General features: G+C 34.9%; 1 protein-coding gene across 1 annotated transcript; it reads left to right on the plus strand.

Annotated features, from left to right (window-relative positions):
- Window positions 1-1,866: 1,866 nt before the first annotated feature.
- Window positions 1,867-16,136, plus strand: LOC109009121 (probable cadmium/zinc-transporting ATPase HMA1, chloroplastic). The gene is made up of 13 exons (XM_018989493.2): window positions 1,867-2,498; window positions 3,877-4,027; window positions 4,159-4,343; window positions 5,645-5,791; window positions 6,297-6,492; window positions 7,257-7,369; window positions 7,724-7,965; window positions 8,527-8,632; window positions 9,356-9,520; window positions 10,278-10,494; window positions 14,778-14,965; window positions 15,050-15,136; window positions 15,760-16,136. Exons 1-13 carry the CDS (start codon window positions 2,022-2,024, stop codon window positions 15,940-15,942), a joined length of 2,457 nt encoding a protein of 818 aa, XP_018845038.2. The 5' UTR covers window positions 1,867-2,021; the 3' UTR covers window positions 15,943-16,136.
- The last annotated feature ends 8,020 nt before the right edge of the window (window positions 16,137-24,156 follow it).

Genomic DNA, 24,156 nt, shown 5'->3' on the forward strand with positions numbered 1-24,156 from the left:
AAAAGTGGTGGATGTCCTCTTCAGGTATTGCTAAACCATAAGAATGATTAAAAATTATTGCAATCAAGTCTGAAATAGGTTGCAAGGCAAACTGTGAGATATTGATGGGCCATTTTGACTGTCTCCAAAGAATCCTTGAGAATGAGCAATTCAAGAACAAGTGAAAAAGGATTTCTTCTTCAGTATGACAAAGAGGGCAGAGTGCTTGGTCATCTTCGAGAGTTAGAAATCTTTTTAAAGGAGATCTAGTTGAGAGAATGTTATGGATTACCTTCCGAATGAGAAGTTTTAGTCTGTCTTGTGTCTTAAGTCTCCAGAGTTTCTTCCAAGTTTCAGCAGTGTGTTGCAATGGAGTGTAATTTTGGGAGTTAATCATTGCAGCATATGTAGATTTGATTGAGAATTTTCCAGTAGAATGAAAAGTCCATTTGATCCTATCTCCTGAGGTAAAGTAGTTGTGAGGAATTTTTAAGATTTCATTGATCGATTTTGGGGAGAATAGGGCATGAAGGAGAAGGGTGTTTCATCTTCTTGGCTCTTCAAGTGTTAACTCTGACACTTTCAAGTTAGGCTCAACTAAAGGGTTGTTTTGATTAAGTTGAGGTCTTAAGGACTTTAATGTGGGAACCCAGGGATCCACCTAAGCTCTTGTTGTGACTCCATTATTGATCTGGAAACAGATACTGGATTTGATGAAATCTCTTTGTTTTAAGAAACCTTTCCAAAACTAAGAGTCAGTTGATTTTGGACTCACTTCAAAAAAATAGGAGTTCCTTGATGGTGGTGTGGAATGTGTTTGTTTAAGGGTTTTGATGAGACTAGCTTACCAATGATGGCATGGTTAGAGATTATTTCAACTGCTTTCGTGGCTGATTTTAGGATAATATCATCTCAGGAAAGCGCTTCTGTTTGGGAGATGAGAATATCTATATCAGGTGGTGTTTGTTTCATGGCTGGATATTGATGATGTAGAAGATATTTAATGTAGGTTTTGTGAGGGGTTAGGTACGTAGTGACAAAATCTGGAAAGATTGGTTCAGGTGGGGAAAAAGGTTTTGGGTAGGCTACAAAGAGAGGAAGGATACTCATCTGGAGAGAGAGTGGATCATGATCGCTCTTCAATTGCAACGCTATAGTTCAGATTGTGAAGGGTCGAAAGAAGTAAATATTTATATATAAAGTGTACTGCTATTGAACCATCTTAATCTTATTGCTCATATGATTCTCTTGAAGTGGCACTATTAGGAGTGTGCATCCGCACCAGATTGTTTTCTAGTTCGGTCTGGAACTCGAAAATCCAGATGAATCCAAGAGGTTATCTGGCAAGATTGGACTCAAGCCGGTAGAATATTTAACCGGTTATGGATCCGGTTATTAAACTGGTTTTCCGTAATCGAATATTTTTTTTAACAGAATTTTTGTTTGAAAAACGTCGTTTTGCATATACAAAAACTAGAGTTACAAAAAAGTAGAGTTAAAACCATATATCAGTTACAATACGAATACTCGCCCGGGTTGTAACTAGTCTTACCCAGGCAGATATCTGCCCAATTTTAAAAATTTAGGTACCGACCTGGATATTCCCGATTATCTGGATCTTTATCCGGATGCACATCCCTAAGCATTATCATGATTTATTAAAAAATAAAAATAAATTAAAAAAGTATATTAAAAAAAAAAAGGACATTCAAAAATTTTTTTAAAAAAAATGAAGATTGAAATCTTAAATTCCTTCTTACATTTTTTTTTTTTTTTTTTTTTTAATAAACTACCTAGCCGCAGGTTGTGAAATTTGGGAAGGCAAAACGAGGACGTTTCGCTGGTGAAACGTGTGTTATTTCAGCATATGACCGGAGTGAATGAGCTCATAGTGTGGGGTGGATGGCAACACCGACGCCTGGCTCATATTTGGCACTGCCCACTCTTCACTAACCGTACACTTTCCCTCTCCCTCGTCTCTTCCTTCCCCGTTCATTGACGATGCCCTGAGCATCGAATATTCCCAATCCCTTAACGCAATAATGGAACCCCTCCCTCGTCCAATCGCCGCCAGATTCCACCCTTTCCCCATTCTCAAAACCCGCCTCCGAGTCAACTCCTCCAAACCTATCTTCAACTCTGCCCTCCAATTCCCCTTAATTCGCTTCAAACCCCTATCTCCTCAACTCAATTCCCAGACTCTCCGCCTCTCCCACAAGTGCTGCGTCTCCAAGGCCTCCGATCACAACCACCACCACCATCACCATGATCACCACCACCACCACCACCACCATTGCCATGAGGACGCGAAGCTGAGCGGGGCTCAGGAAGCTTTCATCGGGTTCGCGAAAGCGATTAGATGGACGGATTTGGCAGATTTCCTGAGGGAGCATTTGCAATTGTGCTGCTGTTCCGCGGCTCTGTTTCTAGCCGCCGCCGCTTGCCCTTATGCTGTGCCTAAGCCCGCGGTGAAGCCTCTACAAAACGCTTTCATGCTCGTTGCTTTCCCTCTTATCGGGGTAATATATACTTACATTTGTTTTGTTCCGGTTATATGTTTTTGGCCATACACTCGAAGCAAATTTGAACTTACTCGAAATCAGGGCCTTCTGTTTATATAGAAAATTCATTATTTAATTTTTGTGGCATTGCATATGTCAACTGCTAGAGGCGACTGTATTCTGGGTTATGGCGGTAGGTAGCTTATATTTAGGGGTGTAACAGGTCCGGGTAAATTTCATGTAATATTAATCTTATGTTACAAGACTAAAATTTATATGTTATATCAAATGTTAAATTAAAATTTTATAAGATTAATTTTATGTTATAAGATTAATATACATTAATAATAAGATTAAAATTTCATGTTATATAAATTAGCAATTTAGCATATAATATATATAATATAATATAAAAAATCTTTTATATATAATATAAAAAATTAAAAAATATATATACCGGTCCGGTTTCGGTTCAAGCCGGTTTTTAAAATATGAAAACCGGTACCAAACCGGTTTAAGTTCTTAAGAACTAGTACCAGACCGGACTGGTTACGAACCGGATCGACCCCACCGGTTCAGTCGGTTCATCTGCTTTTCCAGTTTTTTTTTAAATCCCTACTTATATTTTATTAAACTTGGGTTTTACCTTCCTTCAGCATTTGTCCAGTGTTTTATGGGGGATTTTTTCGTGGTTGTGTGGGTGTTATGAGAGAGAAAAAGGCAAAATATTAAACCCACGTTTGGATAGTGAGATGAGATGAGATGGTTTTAGATAAAAGTTAAAAGTTGAAGAAAATATTGTTAAAATATTATTTTTAATATTATTATTATTTTAGGATTTGAAAAAGTTGAGTTGCTTATTGTATTTTGTGTGAAAATTTGAGAAAGTTGTAATTATAAGATGAGATGAGTTGAGATGGTTTTGAATCCAAACGGTAAGAAACTTGGGGTTGATTTTCTTGAAGGGGCCAATTGCGGTAAGAAACTAAGATGAAAAAACAATACGGTTGGCAAGGCAATGCAAATCACGCGGGAGTGTAGCCTTTCTCCTTTCTTTAATCATCATCAAGACTCTAGTTTTTATGGTTATTGGTTGTGCATACTCTTTTTGTTTTTTATATGAGTTTTGCAACTCATCATCCCACACACCACACTTATTTTTATTTTATTTATTTATTTTTTGTTTTGTTTTATTTCTACTAAACTAACTAAGATTTTCTACTCATCATTCTTACACCACATATTTGCTAAGGAAAATAAAAAATAAAAAATAAATTCATGTGTGGTGTGTGGTGTAGGGATGATGAGTATAATTTTTCTTTATATGTTGTTGAGTATTCTCTATATTTTCTTGACAGTTTAGTAGGTGATTAAATACATGTCTCTTGTGTATCAGGTCTCTGCATCACTTGATGCTCTTACTGATATTGTTGGTGGAAAAGTAAATATCCATGTGTTAATGGCTCTTGCAGCCTTTGCATCAGCATTTATGGGGAACCCCTTAGAAGGAGGGTTACTTCTTGCCATGTTTAATCTGGCCCATATCGGTAGGCAATCTAAACTACCATATTCGGAAAGAACTTTGTGGGCGTGTGTGTGTGTGCACGCGCGCATGCATGCGCAAATGTGTATTTGGGACGGAATTTAAGTTTTATTGTAAAGTGTATGGTGACTGCAGCTGAAGAGTATTTCACCAGCCGCTCAATGGTAGATGTTAAAGAATTAAAGGAAAATTATCCAGATTTTGCTCTAGTGCTGGACATAATTGATGATAAGCTTCCCAATACTTCTGATTTGGCATACAAGAGGGTTCCTGTGCACAACATAGAAGTCGACTCTTATATCTTGGTTGGAGCGGGTGAGGTATGTGATAGCAGATGTAGTACCTCGGTTTCCTTTTGGCTTTGTAGAATATAATCTCTATTCATTAAAATTCCAGCAGAGATGAGGAAAACATGAGGGTGGTTCTATGTTTGTTGCTGAGGCCTTTGGTAAATCTAAATTAGACATGTATGCTCTAGCCAAACTCATCACAATACGATATACATGATGATTAGTATGTTCCAGCCCCCATGACTCTTTGGACTTTTTGGTACTTTGAATAAAATTGAAATATTATGTGTATTTCTCTCAATTCTGTATTTCTGTTTTTTCCTTGTATCTCTAAACTAGCACGCACAGTCGGTGCTCTTGTATATGTCCCATATACTTGGGCTTTTTGCCTCCTTTTGATAAATAAAATTTTGTTTACCGATCAAAAAAAAAAAAAAAAATCTGTATTTCTGTTTTGGTTCACTTCACTTTCTTGTTTTTTTATTGGTGTTTCGGGCCAATCTAAATTAGACATGTATGCTCTAGCGAAACTCATCACAATATGATATACATGATGATTAGTATGTTCCCCCATGACTCTAGGACTTTTTGGTACTTTGATAAAATTGAAGTATTATGTGTACTTCTCTCAATTCTGTATTTCTGTTTTTGGTTCACTTCAGTTTCTTGTTTTTTTATTGGTGTTTCGGGCCACTGCACTTTCCACATGTCGATATTAAAAATTTTATGGTCTTGTATATGTCCCGTATACTCGGGCCTTTGTCTATTTTATGATCAATAAAATTTTGTTTACCAATCAAAAATATTTTTAAGTGTATCCTTTTTGTGCTTCCAAGTTTCATTGACATGCGTACACTACATATCTGTAGTATGGATAATCTAGGATTTTTTTATTCATAATGGAAAAAGTAGGCATAGCCCAAGTACAGAGGATCCAGGATTATAAAATATTTTCTATTTTGTTATTCATGCGTATCCTTTATGTGATATTTAAGTATTTCATCGTATTTAATGGCATATAAACCAAAGTGTAAGACCATAGGGTCCTATGAATTTGGTGTTATACGCAGACTGCTGAGTTTTAGATTCTTCTCAAATATTTGCAAAAAGATGATTTGATAGCATCTTGAAACCAATTTAAGAAACATATCCTTCTGTCTGAAGTATGTTGCTTGCCCATAGAATTTGATCTTCTTTCTGAGCTTCGATCAGTTGCTTAGTAGGTCTGCCCATAGTGAGTTTGGTTTCCTGTTTGCTTGGTATTTCTCATCTTTCTGTGCCACTACATTAGAATATGGAAGCATTGTAATGGTGGATGGTATTGTGATTAGTCTGTGCCTGTAGATTGTGAGGTTTTCCAAGGCAATGCCACCATTACCATTGAGCATTTGACAGGAGAAGTCAAACCATTGGAGATAAAAGTTGGAGACAGGATTCCCGGCGGTGCAAGAAATTTGGATGGCAGGATGATTGTGAAGGTATGTTTGTGAAACTGTCTATTTTCTGGTAATATTTTCTTAAATGGATGTGTAGGAAGACATCGGCATGCTTGCTTTTCCAGTTTTTTTATTTTTTTGTTCTTGCAAATGATTTTTTGTATGTCCTATAGTGCATATAAATTTTTGGAAATTGTGTTTTATTAGCCAAAATCGATAAATAAGGTCAGAAAGTTGCATGGTAGTTTTCTCTTTACACATCACACTGTTGATGCTCCTAATGGCTTATAAACAAAATTCTGATTTCTTTACTCAGTCTTGTGTGTAAGATCAAGCCCCAATTTTGATTTTTCTTGTTTGGGTTCTTTAAAAGTTTACTTTCAGAGTGTGAGTTATTTCCCGAGTAGATATTATTATAGTGGATCGATGCTAGAGGTCCTAATGCTAGATGCCCTTGTTTATGATTCTACTTGGTAAGTTTGCAGTATATTTGGTGGATTCATTCTCTTTTTCGTCCTTGCCTGGTTATGTTTTAATTTTGTTGCAGGCAACAAAGACGTGGAAAGAATCAACACTGAGCAAGATTGTGCAATTAACTGAAGAAGCACAATTGAAGAAACCAAAGCTTCAAAGATGGCTGGATGAATTTGGTGAACATTACAGCAAGGTGGTTGTAGTGTTGTCCATTGCTGTGGCTGTCATCGGGCCGTTTTTATTCAAGTGGCCATTCATTAGCACACCAGGTAATTCGGAGCAAGTGATTATTATTGTATTGTTCTTGAATAATCAATTACTTCTTGCCATGTGTTGAACTGTCTGATTTTGGTAGTTTTGTTGGATGTACCCCTTCGTCTTGCCAAATCAATCTATTATATGTATTCTCATCCATGTTTTTCCTTTGATTTACATGTTTCCAGTAATCATTTTTGCCCCCTTTTGGTAGGCAACTTTCTTGAGCTTTTGACTTGCCAATTAGTACCAATTTCCTTCTCAATAGCTTGGAGGGAACTATATGTACAGTAATTAGGTTCCCAACCTTCCTAAAAATAAATTTCCTGGTTGAAGAGATACAACCTGATTAGTTTTCAAAGATAAAATAGAGTTCTTGAGACATCTTATCAAAAAGAAGTTCTCGAGACAGAACTAGAAACACCTGAAAGAAAACTGCTACGGATTTTTTTTTGGTAGAAACAACGAGAGCCTTATCTGTTCACCGACCTGTTGGTCATGGTAATATTGAAGCAATAGCCAAGATTAAGATGTTCGGGTTATGCTACTCATCATCCCACACCACACACTATACATAATTTAAATTTTTTATTTATTTTATTCTTACTAAACTAATTGAGTTGTTGTACTTATCATCATACACCACATACTTGTTATGGGAAAAAGGAAAAAAAAAATTAAAAGAGGGGTAGTGTGTGGTGTGTGGGATGCCAAGTAGAATTATTCATTAGGGAAATGCTTTATCTTCTACTTGTTTGATATCTGGTTAATTATGTAGCTTGCAGAGGATCGGTTTACAGGGCATTGGGGCTCATGGTGGCAGCTTCACCATGTGCTTTGGCTGTAGCTCCATTGGCATATGCTACTGCAATTAGTTCCTGTGCAAGGAAGGTATCAATCGTCAGAGTTCCATTAATAAGAAATCTTGCAAGTATGGTCATATAAAAAAAGTTCCTTTTTTTTTTAATGAGTCAGTATGGTCTTATCAATTAGATCTTATAACATATATGTTTGTGCATTCCACTACGTGTCAGTTAGAAAATATCAGAGACATTCCTGAATATAATACTGATAATTAATATTCCTGTGTTTCCCTACTTTCATCCAACTACTGATACATCATATCTACTTTAATAATTCCCGTCCATGCTGAATTGTAGGTCATTTTTGGCATAATCTAAACATTCCATATGCTCGATGCACCTCTGCTAATAGTCATGACCCAAAGTGTTTTTTTTTTATTAGGGAATACTGCTGAAAGGTGGTCATGTGCTAGATGCTCTAGCGTCTTGCCACACTATTGCATTTGATAAAACTGGGACATTGACAACTGGGGGGCTTGCGTTCAAAGCCATTGAACCGATTTATGGACACCATGTCAGAAACAATAGATCAAACTTTTCGTCCTGTTGCGTTCCCAGCTGTGAAAAAGAAGCTCTTGCTGTAGCGGCTGCCATGGAGAAGGGTACTACTCACCCAATTGGAAGGTAGCACTTTTGAAAAATTAAATGTCTTTTTAATGTGAAGGGTACCACTCACATATTAAAGATCCATTCATATGGATTTGATCCAGTAATTGAAAGCACTACTACTCTAATTTGCATGATTCCTTGTGACCCTTTCATTTTTTTTTAGTATTTTCTGTGGATATCCATCATGTAGTTTGAGTAAATGAAAATTCTTTTATGTTTAGATATGCGCAAAAATTGTTTGTGAAACTCAATTGCTGTTATTCATGTTTTCAATGATTGTAATATCTTGATTGTTCTTTCAGTCTCACTAATCTAGCCCTATTTTACCTACTTTGTTTCTATCTCAAGAAAGGGGATGAGCAAAACGACTTTGATAACCTCTATTTTTTTCCTAGTCTTCTATTCCAAAGGCCGTTTGCAATTCAAGTTTCTAAAAAAAGAAATGCAACAAATAATTCTTCCATCCTCATTGAGTTGTATTTGCTCATTTGTATCTCAAGTTTGTTGGTTATGATATTTCAAATGTTAGCTTTTCTTGTTAAACTATTTACCCGTTACTTCTATTGTTTGTTTCAGAGCTGTTGTAGACCACAGTGTTGGGAAAGATCTTCCTTCTGTTTCCATTGAAAGTTTCGAGTATTTTCCTGGTAGAGGTCTCACTGCAACTCTCAATAGCATTGAGGTATTGCATTCTTTCATAACGTATATCCTAGCAGTCATTCGTCGTTCATCTCGCTTTAATGATGAAACAGTAGGTATAATGGCATATACAAAAAGACGAACTTCTTGTTCAAACCTCTATATTTCATCACTGTCTACGTTGATTTATTTACTTTCTGGTTGGTCCTATAAAGAAAAAAATTCCTATCAAATTTATTTACTTTCTGGTTGGTGGATATTTCTCATTCTATCACCTGCCGCTTTAGCGGCAGTTTTCTGTAGATGCTGCCATATCATGTTCTCTTCCTGTGTCCTCATAATCAGCACGTGATGAAAATCTTTACTGTGATATACATACACATACTGTTAGTATTTTATAATTAATATTCAAACTTTTTTCATTCTTTTACATGTTTCTTCTATATTGTTACAATTTCCTAATTACTTGTCAAAAAAGGAAACCCTAATTCTGTATTAGAATGCTATGGAAATGACATTTCTCTTATGTTATGGCTTTTGGTTGTCAAAATGGCCAGTTATGTGTCTTGGTAAATCGTTTCTACACTATAGTTTATGCAATGCATGTTGATTGGCTTTGATAGTAATGCAAAGTTATTTTAGAACTGCATCCGATGTGGTAATAATTAAGATTTGTGTGCATATGTATTGTTCCACCCACCTGCATTTAACTGTGTTTGGTAAGTGATGGATAGAGTGACTTACATGGATTTTTCTCTTGTTATAGTCAGGAACTCGAGGGGTTAAACTTTTAAAAGCATTACTTGGTTCTGTGGATTTCATCACTTCATTTTGTAAATCAGACGATGAATTAAGAAAGATAAAAGATGCTGTAAATGCATCTTCATACGGAAGTGAATTTGTTCATGCAGCTCTTTCTGTCGATCAAAAGGTGATGGTCTTTTATAATTGCTTTCTTTACTTCTTTTTTTCTGCGCATTGAAACACCTTTCTGTCTTGGCATTGAAAGGTGCACCCCATTATTGGGGAATGCTGCCCTCCAACTCATTTCTTATGGTGAGTTACTTAAACAAAATACTGGGTATAATCTGTCTTCCACCTCATTTTAAGATAGATTGATCATAATAGAATTCAATAATACTTTAACTTCTCTAGGACCATAACCAATGACTTCTTAATCATCAAATACTCTGCATTTTTATATTTCGTTATCTTAAAAAGAAATCGACGAAAGAGAAAGGGAAAGTCACCCAAAGTATGCAGCTTGTATGTGGGAATGGTTAGCTATGATCGTTATGATTTTAAGCACTACCGAATACCTTTGTAATGGTTAACTTAGGTAATATTTAGGTAATATCTTCTTGTGGTTAAATATAGTGATAATATGTAAGGGATAGTATCAGCCTATATTAGAGATTGTATCAGGGAGACATTAGATACTGTGAGGATTAATTTATGGCCATTGTCACTACCGTCATAATGATTGTTGTACGTCCGATTTTACTCGTAGTTTTTTAATTTTCAGGATACTCATCCAATCAATGGGAATCTAAATAATTGGGATTGAAATCCACAAGATTTAAATTCTATCTATTTGAATATATGAATTCATCTACTTCATCTAAACACACCATAAGTGATGCAAAATGCCATTAAACTGAGTTGCATTTACCACTGAGTCCATGCAGGTGACACTGATTCACCTAGAGGATAGACCTCGACCCGGGGTTTTAGACGTCATAGGCGAATTACGTGATCAAGCAAAGCTTCATGTAATGATGCTAACAGGGGATCACGAGTCAAGTGCATGGAGAGTGGCAAATGCTGTGGGCATCAATGAAGTTTATTGTAGCTTGAAGCCTGAGGATAAGCTAAGTCATGTGAAGGATGTCTCGAGGAATATGGGTGAGTTCTCCCATCAACAATCCCAAAAACTTCATTATTTCATGTCTTAACTATAATTGTGTCTTGCATACAACATACATGTCCCCCTTATACTTAAAAGAGCCTATCTCGTTTTGAACAGTACTCATGAACAGTAATGAACAGTTACATTTTCCTCTCCCACGTATGTCCCTTTACATCTTTACAACAATTACCAAACAACACCACACAACAGAGCAAGGGAATTGCGTCGTGGCTGCTAGAGGCGGCATACGGTGGCATCATGGTGGTCCTACGACGGTGGATCTGGGATCCCGTGAAGAGAAAGGGCATGAGAGGAGCTGGGGCTTCAGCTGAAGTAGTTGCAATTAAAGAGGAAACAAGATGAATAGTTAACAAAGCGGATTGAATGAGGATATCCATTTAAAGATTCAAAGATTTGAAGATGGTTTTTAATATGATTTTTAAATGTAAAACAAAAGGAAAATAGAAAAATAGAGCGAGTGAAAATTTGACAAACAACCATCTAAAAGGGAAAAAGCAAAGAGAAATTAGAATGCAAATATCGAAATCAAATTATTACCTAACCAAAACCAACAATGATATTGTTGGTAGGAATGAAGATTAGCCTCACGAAGAAACCGACAAATCCCATCACAGCAAAACCGATCGCCGTACGGAACGCCACCTTCATGAATTCTACAATGCCAAACAAGTAAGACCATAAATTTAGAACCCGATCCACCACACAAATCTAAACGAAATCACGAAATTACCTTTGTGCATGTAGAGGGGCTACGTGCGTGGGGCTAGGGAGGAGCTACGGGTGGTGGGTTCCATGGAAGTGATCCACAGCGTGAGGGGAACTCAGTGGTGGTGCTTGGTGGAGCTGGGGCTGAGCTGCAGTGGCGCAATGGTGGAGAACCCGTGCGTCGAGACCCATTTCGGGTTGCTCGCGTGCGGCTGTGGGAGGAGCTGCCAAGGGGCTTCAACGGTGGGGTTTGGTCGCCGGCGCGAGGGGAAGCCTAGTAGGACCTCATGTGTTGTGACCCATGGCCAAGCCACTAGACATGTGGAGACAAGGCTAGACAGCCCCAAAACAGCCTCATTGGCATGTCAACCACATGCCAACAGCCATGCTCGCCATGCCAACCATGCCCATGGCCCATGCCATGGGCCAGCCTAGCCCACCCATGGGCTCATGCATGTCATGGGTCAATTTGGCCCATGTCAATTATGTTATTTTTTATTATTTATTTTTAGTTAATTATTTATTTTCCAATGGACCTAATGGGAGTTTTCAAGTTGTAATCCATATAAATAGGATCCTTAGGCTTTGTATTTACATCTTTTGGCAAATTCCCTAGTGGGTAGATTATTTTATTCTTGAGATCACCATTCGGTGCTAAGGCACTTGGGCTCTTTGGGGTGCAATACATGAATCCCCTAAGAGGATCACACCTTGCAATTCGTGAATAGGTGTGGTTCAATCTATCTTGTTCTTGCAACTTGGTGCAATTCGTGAATCCAAGTTGTTCTCTTTGTTATTTTCAAGTTCATCAATAAAGAGGTTTATTTCATCTATGTGCAATTCGTGAATCATAGTTGAATTGGCTATCTTTTTTTCACTTTGTTCTTGATTATTTATTACTTGTTCATCATATTCTTTATTTGTTCTTGGTGTTCATCCATTCCATTGCTCATTTTATCCATTTCATACCACATACTCGACCACCATAGTGTTTGTCATCCTTTCCATAAGTTTGTCACTTTCCATAATTGGTTTGTCTCATCAAACTTGCCCTAGCCGAAACACACTTCCAATTTGAATTCAAATTCAAATTTCGGCAACCCTTGCCTTATTTGAAGTTGCCCTAGCTGCCCATTTCATTTTTCATATCCAACACTCTTGCCCCAAGTCCAAAACCCTAATCCTAAACCCTAGCCATCCATCATCATCTTCCCAATACTAAACCCTAAACTCAAGTGGCGCCAACCCTAATGTCCCCATCTTACCATCTTTGTCACTTACCATAAATAGCCCCATCATCCACCATAAACCCTACCCGCTCACCTCAAAGCTCTATAAGGAAACTCATTCCTTTTAAGAGATCTTGACTTCCTCCAATTCAAATTCAAATTCAAATTCAAATCTCAATTCCAATTTCAATCCCTTAATTTAAGGAATTGAAAATCTTCTTCAATACCTTAAATCACTCTTCCTACAATCACTCTAAGTCAACTATTGACTTTTCATCTTAATTCAAATTCAAATTTCCCTCTTCACTCAAAGATTCCTTCCATCTTACAAACTTCTCATATCTACTCCTAACCCAACCAAATCTAGCCAATCTTCCTAAGACTAAGTCAATCCAAATCCGCCCACCTTAGCCACCAAACCCTAGCCTCACTCTACCCTCTCATTCCCAAACCCTAGCATCATCCTAAACTCAAACCCTAAGCCAACTTTGGCAAATCTCGAAATCCACCATAGCCACCACACAAAACCCTAACTACATTTCACCATACCTACCCTAATCACCATCCAAGTGGCCCAAACATTAAGGGCAACCCTTAAGCTATTCTCATTGCATCAAACACCCATAATTTTTAGCCAATCTTCCAAACCCACGCCAAACCTAATTCTACCATAGCCCACGACATCCCTATTTGCATCCAACCTGAATCCTAACCTCATATCATCCATTCAACCCTAGCCTCCATCATCTTGGCACCTCACTCAAGAACAAGTCTAGCCGCCCACATTGATTTGCCTTAACCTAAACACTTAGCCTACCCAAGTGCATCATCTTCATCATTCCATCACCCAAACACCATTCCTTTGTTGAAGTTCAAGCAAGTTGATAAGATCACTCAGTCATCATCTTCACCAAGGCAAGCTCGTGGACCTTAGTGTTAGGGACAAGACCGGGGTCCCTAACAAAGCCACTGAGGTGGTCAGTGATGTTGCAGCGTGGCGCACGGCAGCACTGGGTTGCTTGAGGGAGGAGATCGGGTGAGAGAGAGAGAAGACGTGCAACTGGGAAGGAGAGAGGGAGAAAGGGAAAGTGAGGGGAAAATGGGGTTTTAAATCCCAGTCGTTCATATATTTGATCCAATGGTGGAGGTTTAAACACTATTTAAACTAACTTAAAATAGATATTTAAAATATAAATGCCATATCATACACTTAAAATCAACTTTAATTTATAAAATATTAATCTTTCATGAAGTTTTGCTAAATATTTTTAAGAAAGTAAAACCATATAAATAATTAGAATTTTTGACATAATTTAAATCTCATAATATTCTTAATTAACTAAAAAGAAGGGAGAGCACGAACAGAAAGGGTGGATTAGCTTCATACGAGCTCAATACATCTTCTGCATAGTTGAAGGTAACATGGCATGTATGCATTGATCTCTACTATTAAATATGGTTAATTTGTAGAGCTGAAACTTCCATCCAGCTTTTAACATTATTTTCAACAATTTTATTTTTTTGGACATCATTTTCAATTAGACAAATGGGCAAACGTGCTTTGCACATTATATAACTGCTAGTATGTATATACACGTGTAAGCTAAGTCATGTTTTGTATGTGCTTGAGATGACAATATCATTTGTAATAAACTCCTAATTATTATCTTCCAAAATATTTCATTATATACGGCCATTGTATAAATCTAACAATAGTAAAGACAGCAGCTGTCGTTCATATCCATAAAATCTTGGGTAAAAATGTCCTCATAGATAGGTATATATGGATATATTGTGTTCATGAAAACTTTTGTAAAAATTTATGTAGAACCGAGTATTATTATTACATGTCTTTTCTTTGATTGGGCTTTCTAAGAGGGTGGAAGCTCTTGAATTTATTTACATTTCCTCTGAGAAACATGCTCATTATTATGTTATGGCCTCTACTCAGTTATTTTGAGACACATTTTATCAAATGGCAACTATGTTTTGACAGTTATGGTTACAAAAAGCCCTCCCACTTCTTTAAGGATTTGTTTCACACTTTGGAAAATACTTTAGCCACAAAGAGATTACATAAAAGTAAACTCACAAACTGATATGGCTTGATATGGTATGTCAGATTGTAAAGTTACTTTTATTATAAAGTAGATCTAACGAATTCGATGAGACCACATCAGTTTGTGAGTTTATTTTGTGTAATCTCTTTATGTATCAGTTTTCTCTCACTTTAGCTTAAATGAGCTTCCATATTATATTCTTTTTCGCTCAGCTCGATGTCTTCTCTCAAAGTTCATTCAACTTACAATGTTTTGGGATTTTAGGTGGAGGTCTAATCATGGTTGGTGAAGGTATTAATGATGCACCAGCACTTGCTGCCGCGACCGTGGGGATTGTGCTTGCTCAACGTGCTAGTGCAACTGCTATAGCTGTTGCAGATGTGCTGTTACTACGGGACAATATTTCTGGTGTGCCATTCTGTATTGCCAAGTCCCGCCAAACAACCTCGCTGGTATTTGCTAACATTTGGCCTCATATGCTGGTTTTTTATCTTCAGTCTTTACCCTTACTGATTTTCTATTACATGTAACTGCAGGTTAAACAAAATGTGGCCCTTGCACTTTCTTCTATATTTCTGGCATCTCTTCCATCTGTTATGGGATTTCTTCCCTTATGGTTGACGGTACGAATCGTTTTGATGATTTGATATCTTTGCTTTCAATGTTCACGTGTTTTGGTATCTCCTTTCGAAACAAGGAGTCAAGGACAATGACCCTAGTGAACAGTATTGAACCTTTTCTGCTTAGAAGCACAATGATTTTTGTTTGTTGCTAGAAAATTAGTCTCTAGTAAAGATAGTTGAACTACATATAGGGAGATTTCTTGCAATACTCTTGGACTGATGTCTCTTTTCCAAACAATAAAAATAACCAGCGTCAAAGCGTATTGATGACTTGACTGTAATAAAACCACTAACTGTGTCCCATCGGAGTTCCACTATGGAATTTGTTTGGTGGCTCAGAGTTGTCAGACTTGTTCTGTTGAGAAATGCTGTTTTCACGTCGAAAAGGCCATTCAAAATGCTTATAAAGTTTTTGGTCTCCTTTCACTCACTGTTTGAGTTAAGAAATAGGAAGAAGCGCTATGTGCCTTTCGTCCAGTGTTAGAATATCTTGTTTCTATCGGCATCCCAACCTCTAAAATTAAGTGCACAGTTTTCTGCTCTTTGTTCCTGTTTGGATTTTTGGTTGCTTCTATACTAGCGTATTGTCTCGTGATTGGTCTTGTACTTGTTATGAACTGCAGGTTCTTTTACACGAGGGCGGTACTCTTCTTGTTTGCCTTAATTCGGTACGTGCTCTAAATGATCCATCATGGTCCTGGAGGCAGGATTTATTGCATCTGATTAATGAATTCAAGTCTAGATTACTTTTATCAAGTAGACGTAACGCTAGCTCAGACTCCATCCAGGCCACTGCTACTCGGTAACTTTGCCTTCTCTTATAGTTCCTTTTTTTTTTCCCGTTAATTTTTTGTTTTTCCTTCTAGCTGATTATTATCAAATTTATGTATGTTATGTACGAAGATGGTCAAATCAAATGTGTAGATATTGATTATAGAAAACCTCTGTGATTATATAATCGGTAAATGGCCAGATGGCCAGGCAATTCCACTTGACATGATAAACAGACCTAAAAAATATGAACAAAACATCATAAGGGTTATGGGGGTAACATAAATATGAATTTGGTTTCTTTGGGATTTTTGTCCACTCGAAGGCTTAGAGTGGGAGACAATTAGACATAAAATGGGTCTCAATAGTATAAATTGATCATTCAATATTATTCGAGATATTTACTTGAGTAGCAAGAAATGCTGTCTATCTTTCATTATTGGCTCCAAAGTTCGGACAGCATTTCTATGGATCCAAATCCTGAAATATGAAAAAATTCGGCACTCACGAGTATAATGAGAAATTTTATTTGCAGTCCTCAAATAGGGACTGCATGTGCAAACTCTTCATTAAATAGAAAAAAGTACTATTTTGATAAGGATATTATTGTAATTTTGAAAAAATTTAAAGATAAAATTAATTAAGCTTGCAGTACAGTCTCTATTTGGAGACTGTACATAGTATTGCTCGAGTATGAATGGCATGTTTGAATAGCAATCTTCTCCAATTACCTGACCAAATTAGATAAAGTCCAATTATGGGTAGAGATATATCATGTGGACCATAAAGTATTTAATATTGTCCATGTAGGATTTTCTAGCAGTGGTGACCTTATAAGGTTGTCTCTTTCTCTTCATTGGACTACTTAATTCGATCAAACCATAGTGGAAGATTTCAATTTCGCTCATCCAACTAGCATATGCCGTGCTAGGTCATTAAAATTGCTTGTTTCAACATTAACTTCAAAATACAAGGCATTGTGTTACAGTGAAATTCCATTTATGCATACTTTAGAACTACGTAATAATTACTAACCGCTATTCGAACTTAAAATGAAATTAAATTGATAGTTGAAGTTGAATTATTAAAAGTCATTGGCATGCTATTCTGCCCACCAATCTCAAACCCATCTTCATGTATAGCTTTTTACACAGGTATTTTATTCTCAAGTTGGTGATTTATAAGATTCTAATTTTAAAAGTTATTTTTCAAATCAAATTATGTCATGTTAGCATTTTACTTGGTGTGTTGGACGCACTGGTTTGAGAATCGAATTAATGAGTTTTGTATGGTATTCTATTCTGTGCTAAGATAATGCAATTAAATATGATAATGTCTACAAAATGTCATATTTTAGGACAAGTAGTCGTATGATCTTATCTTTAATTCACGAGAAAACAAAATGCAAGTCAAATCCAGGTAAAATATAATTAATAAGTCTCATTTTCAAAATTCCAGTCGTGTGGAGCAAGTCTTATAGGATTACTTGTACAAATTGATTTTAACAGAAAATAGAAGACTTCTCGAATTCCACTCGGCCGGCCTTCTCTTGGTTAAGGCCGAATGGAAAAAAGGTTAGGTTGGTGGGTTTTCATACGTACCATTGGACGGAGGCGGACCTATGTTGACGCCTACCTCCCCAAAAAAAAAAAAAAATTTAAATAAAATTATGTAACGGTTGTAACATACTTATCTAGTTCTTCATATTTAAATTTTTGACCCCCAAAAAATTACTTTCGATACTTTTGCCCCAAAATTTCTAATTATAGTTAAGACTAATAATTTTCTAATTTATACAGAACTATCGACGGTGGCCAAGAATTCTAATTTCGCCCCTGGCTAGTGGACCAAACTCTGCTACTAAAAGACTAGTTAGGCAGGGTTGGGTTCTATTTACATCAAACAAAAATGGATGAAATAATAAATAAATAGTCATTTTTTTGGATTCAGATATGAGTTGAGATGGTTTATGAATTGTAGAATAAAAGTTAAATTATTTATTATATTTTATGTAAAAATTTAAAAAAATTATAATAATAAAATAAGTTAAAATGAATTTTAAATTTAAACGAGTACTCATTATGATACTAATTTAATATATCAAACTGGATATAAATATTATAAACATTGGCTAAAGAGATTAACAGTTAATAGTCATGATCAAAGGCCAAAGAAAGCGAAATTATAATATAAAAACGAAAAAAGAAAAAAAAGTAAAGGATCCCAATAATTTAAAAAGCTCGGCGGCCACAAAAGAACAAATAATACCGGCCCTAAGAAAATGATTGTAGACCCTACATTCCATGAGATGTACAAAACTCGAATATAGAAAAGAGAATGGAACTAATGTCTATCCATTCACACTCATCACACGCCCCCACAAGACCAAATCTACCATCCAATAACTCATCATTCAAATCATTATTTGGTGGGTAGGCACTGTCTAGAGATTGAGATTTTTTTTTTTTTTTTTAAATTAATGCAGTGAAGTCCACATGTTGTATCAATTTCTTGCTGAATTTTAGAAAATATTCAGATCAGAAAATTGTAGGAAATTTTTATCCTATTAAGGATTCTTAACTGGCATGCTAACGTTCTTCTAAGTTCTTCTTTTTGGTTGTCAAGAAAAGTCAATTATAAAAGGGAAAAAAAGAGCAATGCTGCAAATGGCATTTGACAACCTTGCCATTAGTCTATGACAGTGTCAGCTAATGAAAAGCCCCAAGTGAAAATTTATGCAGAAACTTGGCTGAAAAGACATGAAAAACTAGCCATTTCAAACTGTTTATAGTGGCAGAAGGAAGATTATATTTATAGCTGTATGAAAACTTGGATCACATATGATCACGAGTTTGAAGAAGTTCAGATGCTCCAAATAAGAGTTTAGGATAACATTGATACAGTCTGTTTCAAAGGGACTGCCCAAATCCCAATCAAGGAGTGATTATGGCCTGATTTTATCATGACTCGTAATTTTCATGGACATTTTTGGATTATTACAGCAGCTATGATCAGTTTAGAGATGTACTCTTGAATGACCCCTAACCTAATCACAATTCACAGTTCAGTAGAAGAGGGACATAGGGCTCCACTCCTCTTTGACAGAGTAAAAACATTGTTCAATAGGCTTTGATAAATCCCTTTCTTAACATAAATGCTTAGCTTCTTTTTTTTTTCCAAAACGTGAGTATTGGTTTTGGTCCTCAACCACTCCTTCACCATGTCATAAAATAGAGACAACTAAAATTGTGGTCCACTTTTGGACCAAAATGTGACCCTTTTGGGTGTCTGTATTGTGACATTATGCAGAACTACTGTTTTAGTTTTTGTCCATAATCATCCATTTCAATCCTCTCCCATATCATATAAAACATTATATGGTACAAAAACAGCAAAAACCACACTGCTGGGGTTGCTCTCCTACATTTGTTGCTACTTGTTAGAGACATCCACTTCATCAGCAACACACATCATCAGCCAAAGATCAATTCAATCAATGGAGCAAAAAAAAAGTTCAAACTAAAGATATTGATAGTGTTGAAACCATGTCTAGTATATCCATTGCAAATTATTTAAATTCAAAATATATACAGCATTTACAAAATAGGATGAAAGTGAGATGCGAGTTTAGTATATAGCATTACTCCATCAGTTAGTTATATCATGTCATCTTATGTAACAACATTATATATATATATATATATAGAGAGAGAGAGAGAGAGAGAGAGAAGTTATGCTATCTAGTGCACTCTATTTCATTTTTATACAAAATTATTCATCAATTCTTGGATCATCTAATTAATTCATATATTATAAGTTATTAAAGAAAATAAATTATGTTGTATTGTGTCCAACCTGTGAATTCAATTAACATGGCATTCAAACACCTCCCAAATCTCAAATTCCACCATCAGTGTAGTCAATTAATTTAATTTTTTTTTTTTTTTTTTAAAAAAGAAACAAAAAAGTGGGATTCAGTGTTGCTTAGATTCCATCATGATGTCCGGAGTTTGTCATGAGGAGAAAGGAATGCCACTAAGATTTCAACTGGAAACGAAGAAGAAAAGAAGATGATTTATTTTTATTTTATAAGTAAAAAGTAAGCCTCTTGTCTTTGATTAATCATAAGCTAACACTCTAAATCATAGATATAATGACTTTTTAATCATAAACTCATACTCCTAATAGAATATTAATACAGCAAAGCAAAAAGACTGATGGAACCTCCCACAGACTCACTCTTTACACCAAAATAATAAAATAAAATATTATATTTAAACCAAAATCTTCTTCCTTCATATTGCCTTACAACTGTTAGCTAGCTTTATATTCTTACTAAAGAAAAAGGAAAACTACTCAAATATGGCCACCTCTCAGCCTCTTCCCGGCCGTCAGATTGCTTTGTTCTCAAATCCAGCGGCGCTAGATCGAGGTGGCCTGCCTCTCCCCCCGACCTTCCACCACCCTGGCCTTCTCGCATGGAGAGGGCCTGAGGACTTTGTTCACAAATATATTTATATTTAAAAGTTTTGAGTGACAGGCGTCCAACGTTAACTTGTGCTGTCGGCCTGGTGCTTCTAACAAAGTTAATAATGGATTCTTGATGACAGAGACCAATTTCATCATATCTTTATTCAAACTTAATAAGTTCAAGTCCATGAGTAACTTAATTTTGAAGCAAACCTCGTGGACTATTTGTGTATTTAATCCTTTAAATAAATTTGAAAAAATTGAGTTTTTCTCGTTTATTTGTTGTTGTATTCACTTATAATTTTACATAGAAATTTTTTTTTTTAAATTCAAATTTTAAATTTTATAATTTTTAACATATCAATAAATGACACGTGAGCACATATTATTATATAAATAAAATTTATAAATACAAATAGCATTTTCCATGTCATATTTATGCACTATGGTAAGATTTAAGAATCACTCAAATTCATCTCATCTTATCATTACAACTTTCTTAAATTTTCACACAAAATTTTACAAACAATTCAACTTTTTCAAATCTCAAACCAATAATAATATTCTAAAAATATTTTATTCAATTTTTATCTAAAACTATCTTATCTCATATCACCATCCAAATCTTATCTGGTTCCGTTTAGATAGTCAAAGTATTTCATCTCATCTCATCTCATCATTACAATTTTTTCAAATTTACACATAAAATATAATAAGCAATTCAATTTTTTCAAATCTCAAAATAATAATAACATTAAAAAATAATATTCTAATAATATTTTATTTAACTTTCATATAAAATCATCTCATCTCATCTCATCTCACTATTCAAACCGCACCTAATCTTTAAACTTCCATCATTCTCCGACATCTTGAAACTGAAATAGACAAATTTAATTTTATATGCACATTTAATCTGTTGGAGCATAAATTAATGAAGGCTCAGTTATGTTCATTGAATTCATGCAGAACAATAAATCGACAGCCGTTTAGAAACTGTTAAATGTCCAATCTCTTTATTATACTATAATATATATGTCATAAATCATTCGACCTTTATCATTTATGTGTTACGTTGAATAATAAAAATTTATTATACTATAACATATATATATTACTATGTCACACAAATATTTTAAAAAATTAAATTTACAAACTAACGTCACTTCATTTCTATTTCTCCTTATTCTGATCCCGATCTTTATTCGGTTGAGGTTGAAGAATATTTCCTATCCGGCTTAGTCTTTGCCGAGCTTTTTTTTTCATTCCTTGGCTCATAAGAGTGACTTTCGTTCCTATCCAACTCATGAGAATGTTTTCACTCATTCCCGGCTTAGCCGAGTCTTCATTTGTTAGAACACTTTCTCGCGGGCAAGGATAGCTATCCAAGGCTTTCGTCTCGGGGAAGCAACAAAATCTTAGAAAAGCGCAGGCAGGATTAGTGGGAAGGGCTTGGTCGATAGAGATTGCTTTTTTTTTAGAATTCTTATGGAATTGGGCGAGGAACCCTCTTCTACTCATTCATGGGTTAGGCTACTCAAGGAAATTTAATTTATAATAAAAATAATTTTAAAATCTGATCTATTACATTAAAACTCGTCAATTTATGAACTTATTTTTATGAAATTTCTTTACGCCTAAAACACTTCTCATATATAACATATTATATCAATTTATAAAAAGAAAAAGAACATTTCCAAAGAATATTAATAAAGTGGGGCAGCCTATTAAAAAAACACAACAAAAAGAGAAGGAAATAACGAAAGAGAAAGGAGTGGTTGGGTTGGCAAAATCAGTGTCCCTGAGTCTGGGTGCCATAAAACTATAAAGGGAGTTTTCATGACCTCAATTTTGGTGTTAAGCGAACTTGAGATAGAGAGGATGGAAGTATTTGGAACTAAAACAGGATCTTATAAAATCTTCCTTCACATTATATATATATATATATATATATATATATATATATATATAGCAAGCAAGCAATAGCATCAACCATGTACCTTTTAGAGCCATACACTTGCCTTTATAAACTAATATGGGTCACATCTCTCACCTAACGTATTAGAACTCTCTCCATTATAAAAATAATATTCAGATGGATTGATTATAAAAGTCCACAAAAAAAAAATCAACTGACTCTCGAATCTCGATCATTGCATGCATGCATGCCCACTTCTTTTCGTTTCTTTTCTGAGCATATTTGAAGGATGTACCTTTTCTTAGCGATGGAGGATATCTCGAGAGCAATGTTTTTTCTTTATTTTAAACTTTTATTTTCTTCTTTTATTTTTTTTTTACTATGATACATATCGACCAACAAAAATAAAGATGAAAAAGCACATCTTTATATGTTCGTTTGGATGGTGAGATAAGATGAGATGATACAGTTTTAAATGAGTTAAATAAAATATTATTAGAATATTATTTTTTAATATTATTATTATTTAAAAATTTTAAAAAGTTAAATTATTTATTATATTATATTAAAACTTAAATAAAATTATAATAATGAGATAAAATGAAATGAAATCGTTTCTTTTTACAAACAAGATATCAATTATACTTTTTAAGGATAATTATTCATTCCATTCTCAATTACATACACTAGACTATGCACACATTTTAACTGATTTTATATGTTTATTAGTTACTAGACAGTCATTTAAAATGTATCACATTAATAATAAGCGCTCTAATCTCACTCTCATTACATTATGTAAAATGTAACAAACTTATTACTTTTAATTAGATCATTCTTTTTTAAAAAAATAAAAATAAAATTCGATAGCCAATGCCACCTCATCTGAATGAGAGTGAGATGAAGATCTAGTTTATTGAATTTTATTACTAAATATAATTAGGGATGATAAAATCTTGAATATAGGCTATTCATAGTAGGAAAAGATAAATGATATTTGTAGTTATAGAATATGTAAGTGTCGTATAATTTTTTAAAAAATTTGAATAAATACGATAATATTACCATTAAAAAAATGCTAGAATGTATTGTATTTCCCTCTAACGTGGCCTTGTCACGTGGCGGCCATGTAATTCATTATTATAAAATAATAATAAATGAAAAAAAAAATCATTTAAGAGTTTTCAAATTTTTTAATTATTCATCTCTTATCCTCTTTACTCTCAATTTGGATGGTGATAAATTATAAAAATAAAAATAAAATAAAAAAAGACCTCTTCATCTAGAATATTCGGAAAACATAGATAATATTGCCCATTAAATTTTATTTTTTTGTTTTTGGTACAAATAGGGGTACAATGCGTGCATACGGATCAGAGAATAGCGGGAATCGTGGGAGAGAGAGAGAGAGAGAGATCTGATCCACTTCGCCAATCCCAAAGCAAACCTACTACTTGTTAAAATTAACAGATGCTGTCTTTCTCGGTAAACTCGAAAAATTATAAATAAATACATAAATAAAGCCCTTTTTTATTGGGGAAAATAAAAACCACACAAATAAAGAATAAACAAAGAAAATAAGTAAATGCGTTATAGCTGGCGATGTCGGATGTCCCCCCAAATGATGTGGCCTTCCCTTCCCTTCCCTTCCCTTATCCTCTATTTATTCACAGTTATAAAGCAGACAGCAACGCCTTTCTTTCCTAAAATGCCCTCCCCTTCCATATTTTATGGTCCACGAGAAACTCACTGTTTCCCTATAACTTAAAAATAATAAATTATCTCTACTTTTTAAATTAATACTAAATATTTTTAAAAAAATTAGCCATACAATATTTAATAGAAGCAACGTTGAAAAATA

The sequence above is a fragment of the Juglans regia genome, chromosome 7 (assembly GCF_001411555.2).
Source record: "Juglans regia cultivar Chandler chromosome 7, Walnut 2.0, whole genome shotgun sequence".
In the NCBI taxonomy this organism is placed as follows: Eukaryota; Viridiplantae; Streptophyta; class Magnoliopsida; order Fagales; family Juglandaceae; genus Juglans; species Juglans regia.

What these genes read in the sequence shown, in the direction of transcription:
- LOC109009121 (XM_018989493.2), top strand. Translation starts at nt 2,022, where the DNA reads ATGGAACCCCTCCCTCGTCCAATCGCCGCCAGATTCCACCCTTTCCCC. An exon ending in CTCTTTCTGTCGATCAAAAG is followed by an intron (nt 9,521 to 10,277) that starts GTGATGGTCTTT and finishes GAGTCCATGCAG; the next exon opens with GTGACACTGATTCACCTAGA. An exon ending in GGATGTCTCGAGGAATATGG is followed by an intron (nt 10,495 to 14,777) that starts GTGAGTTCTCCC and finishes TTGGGATTTTAG; the next exon opens with GTGGAGGTCTAATCATGGTT.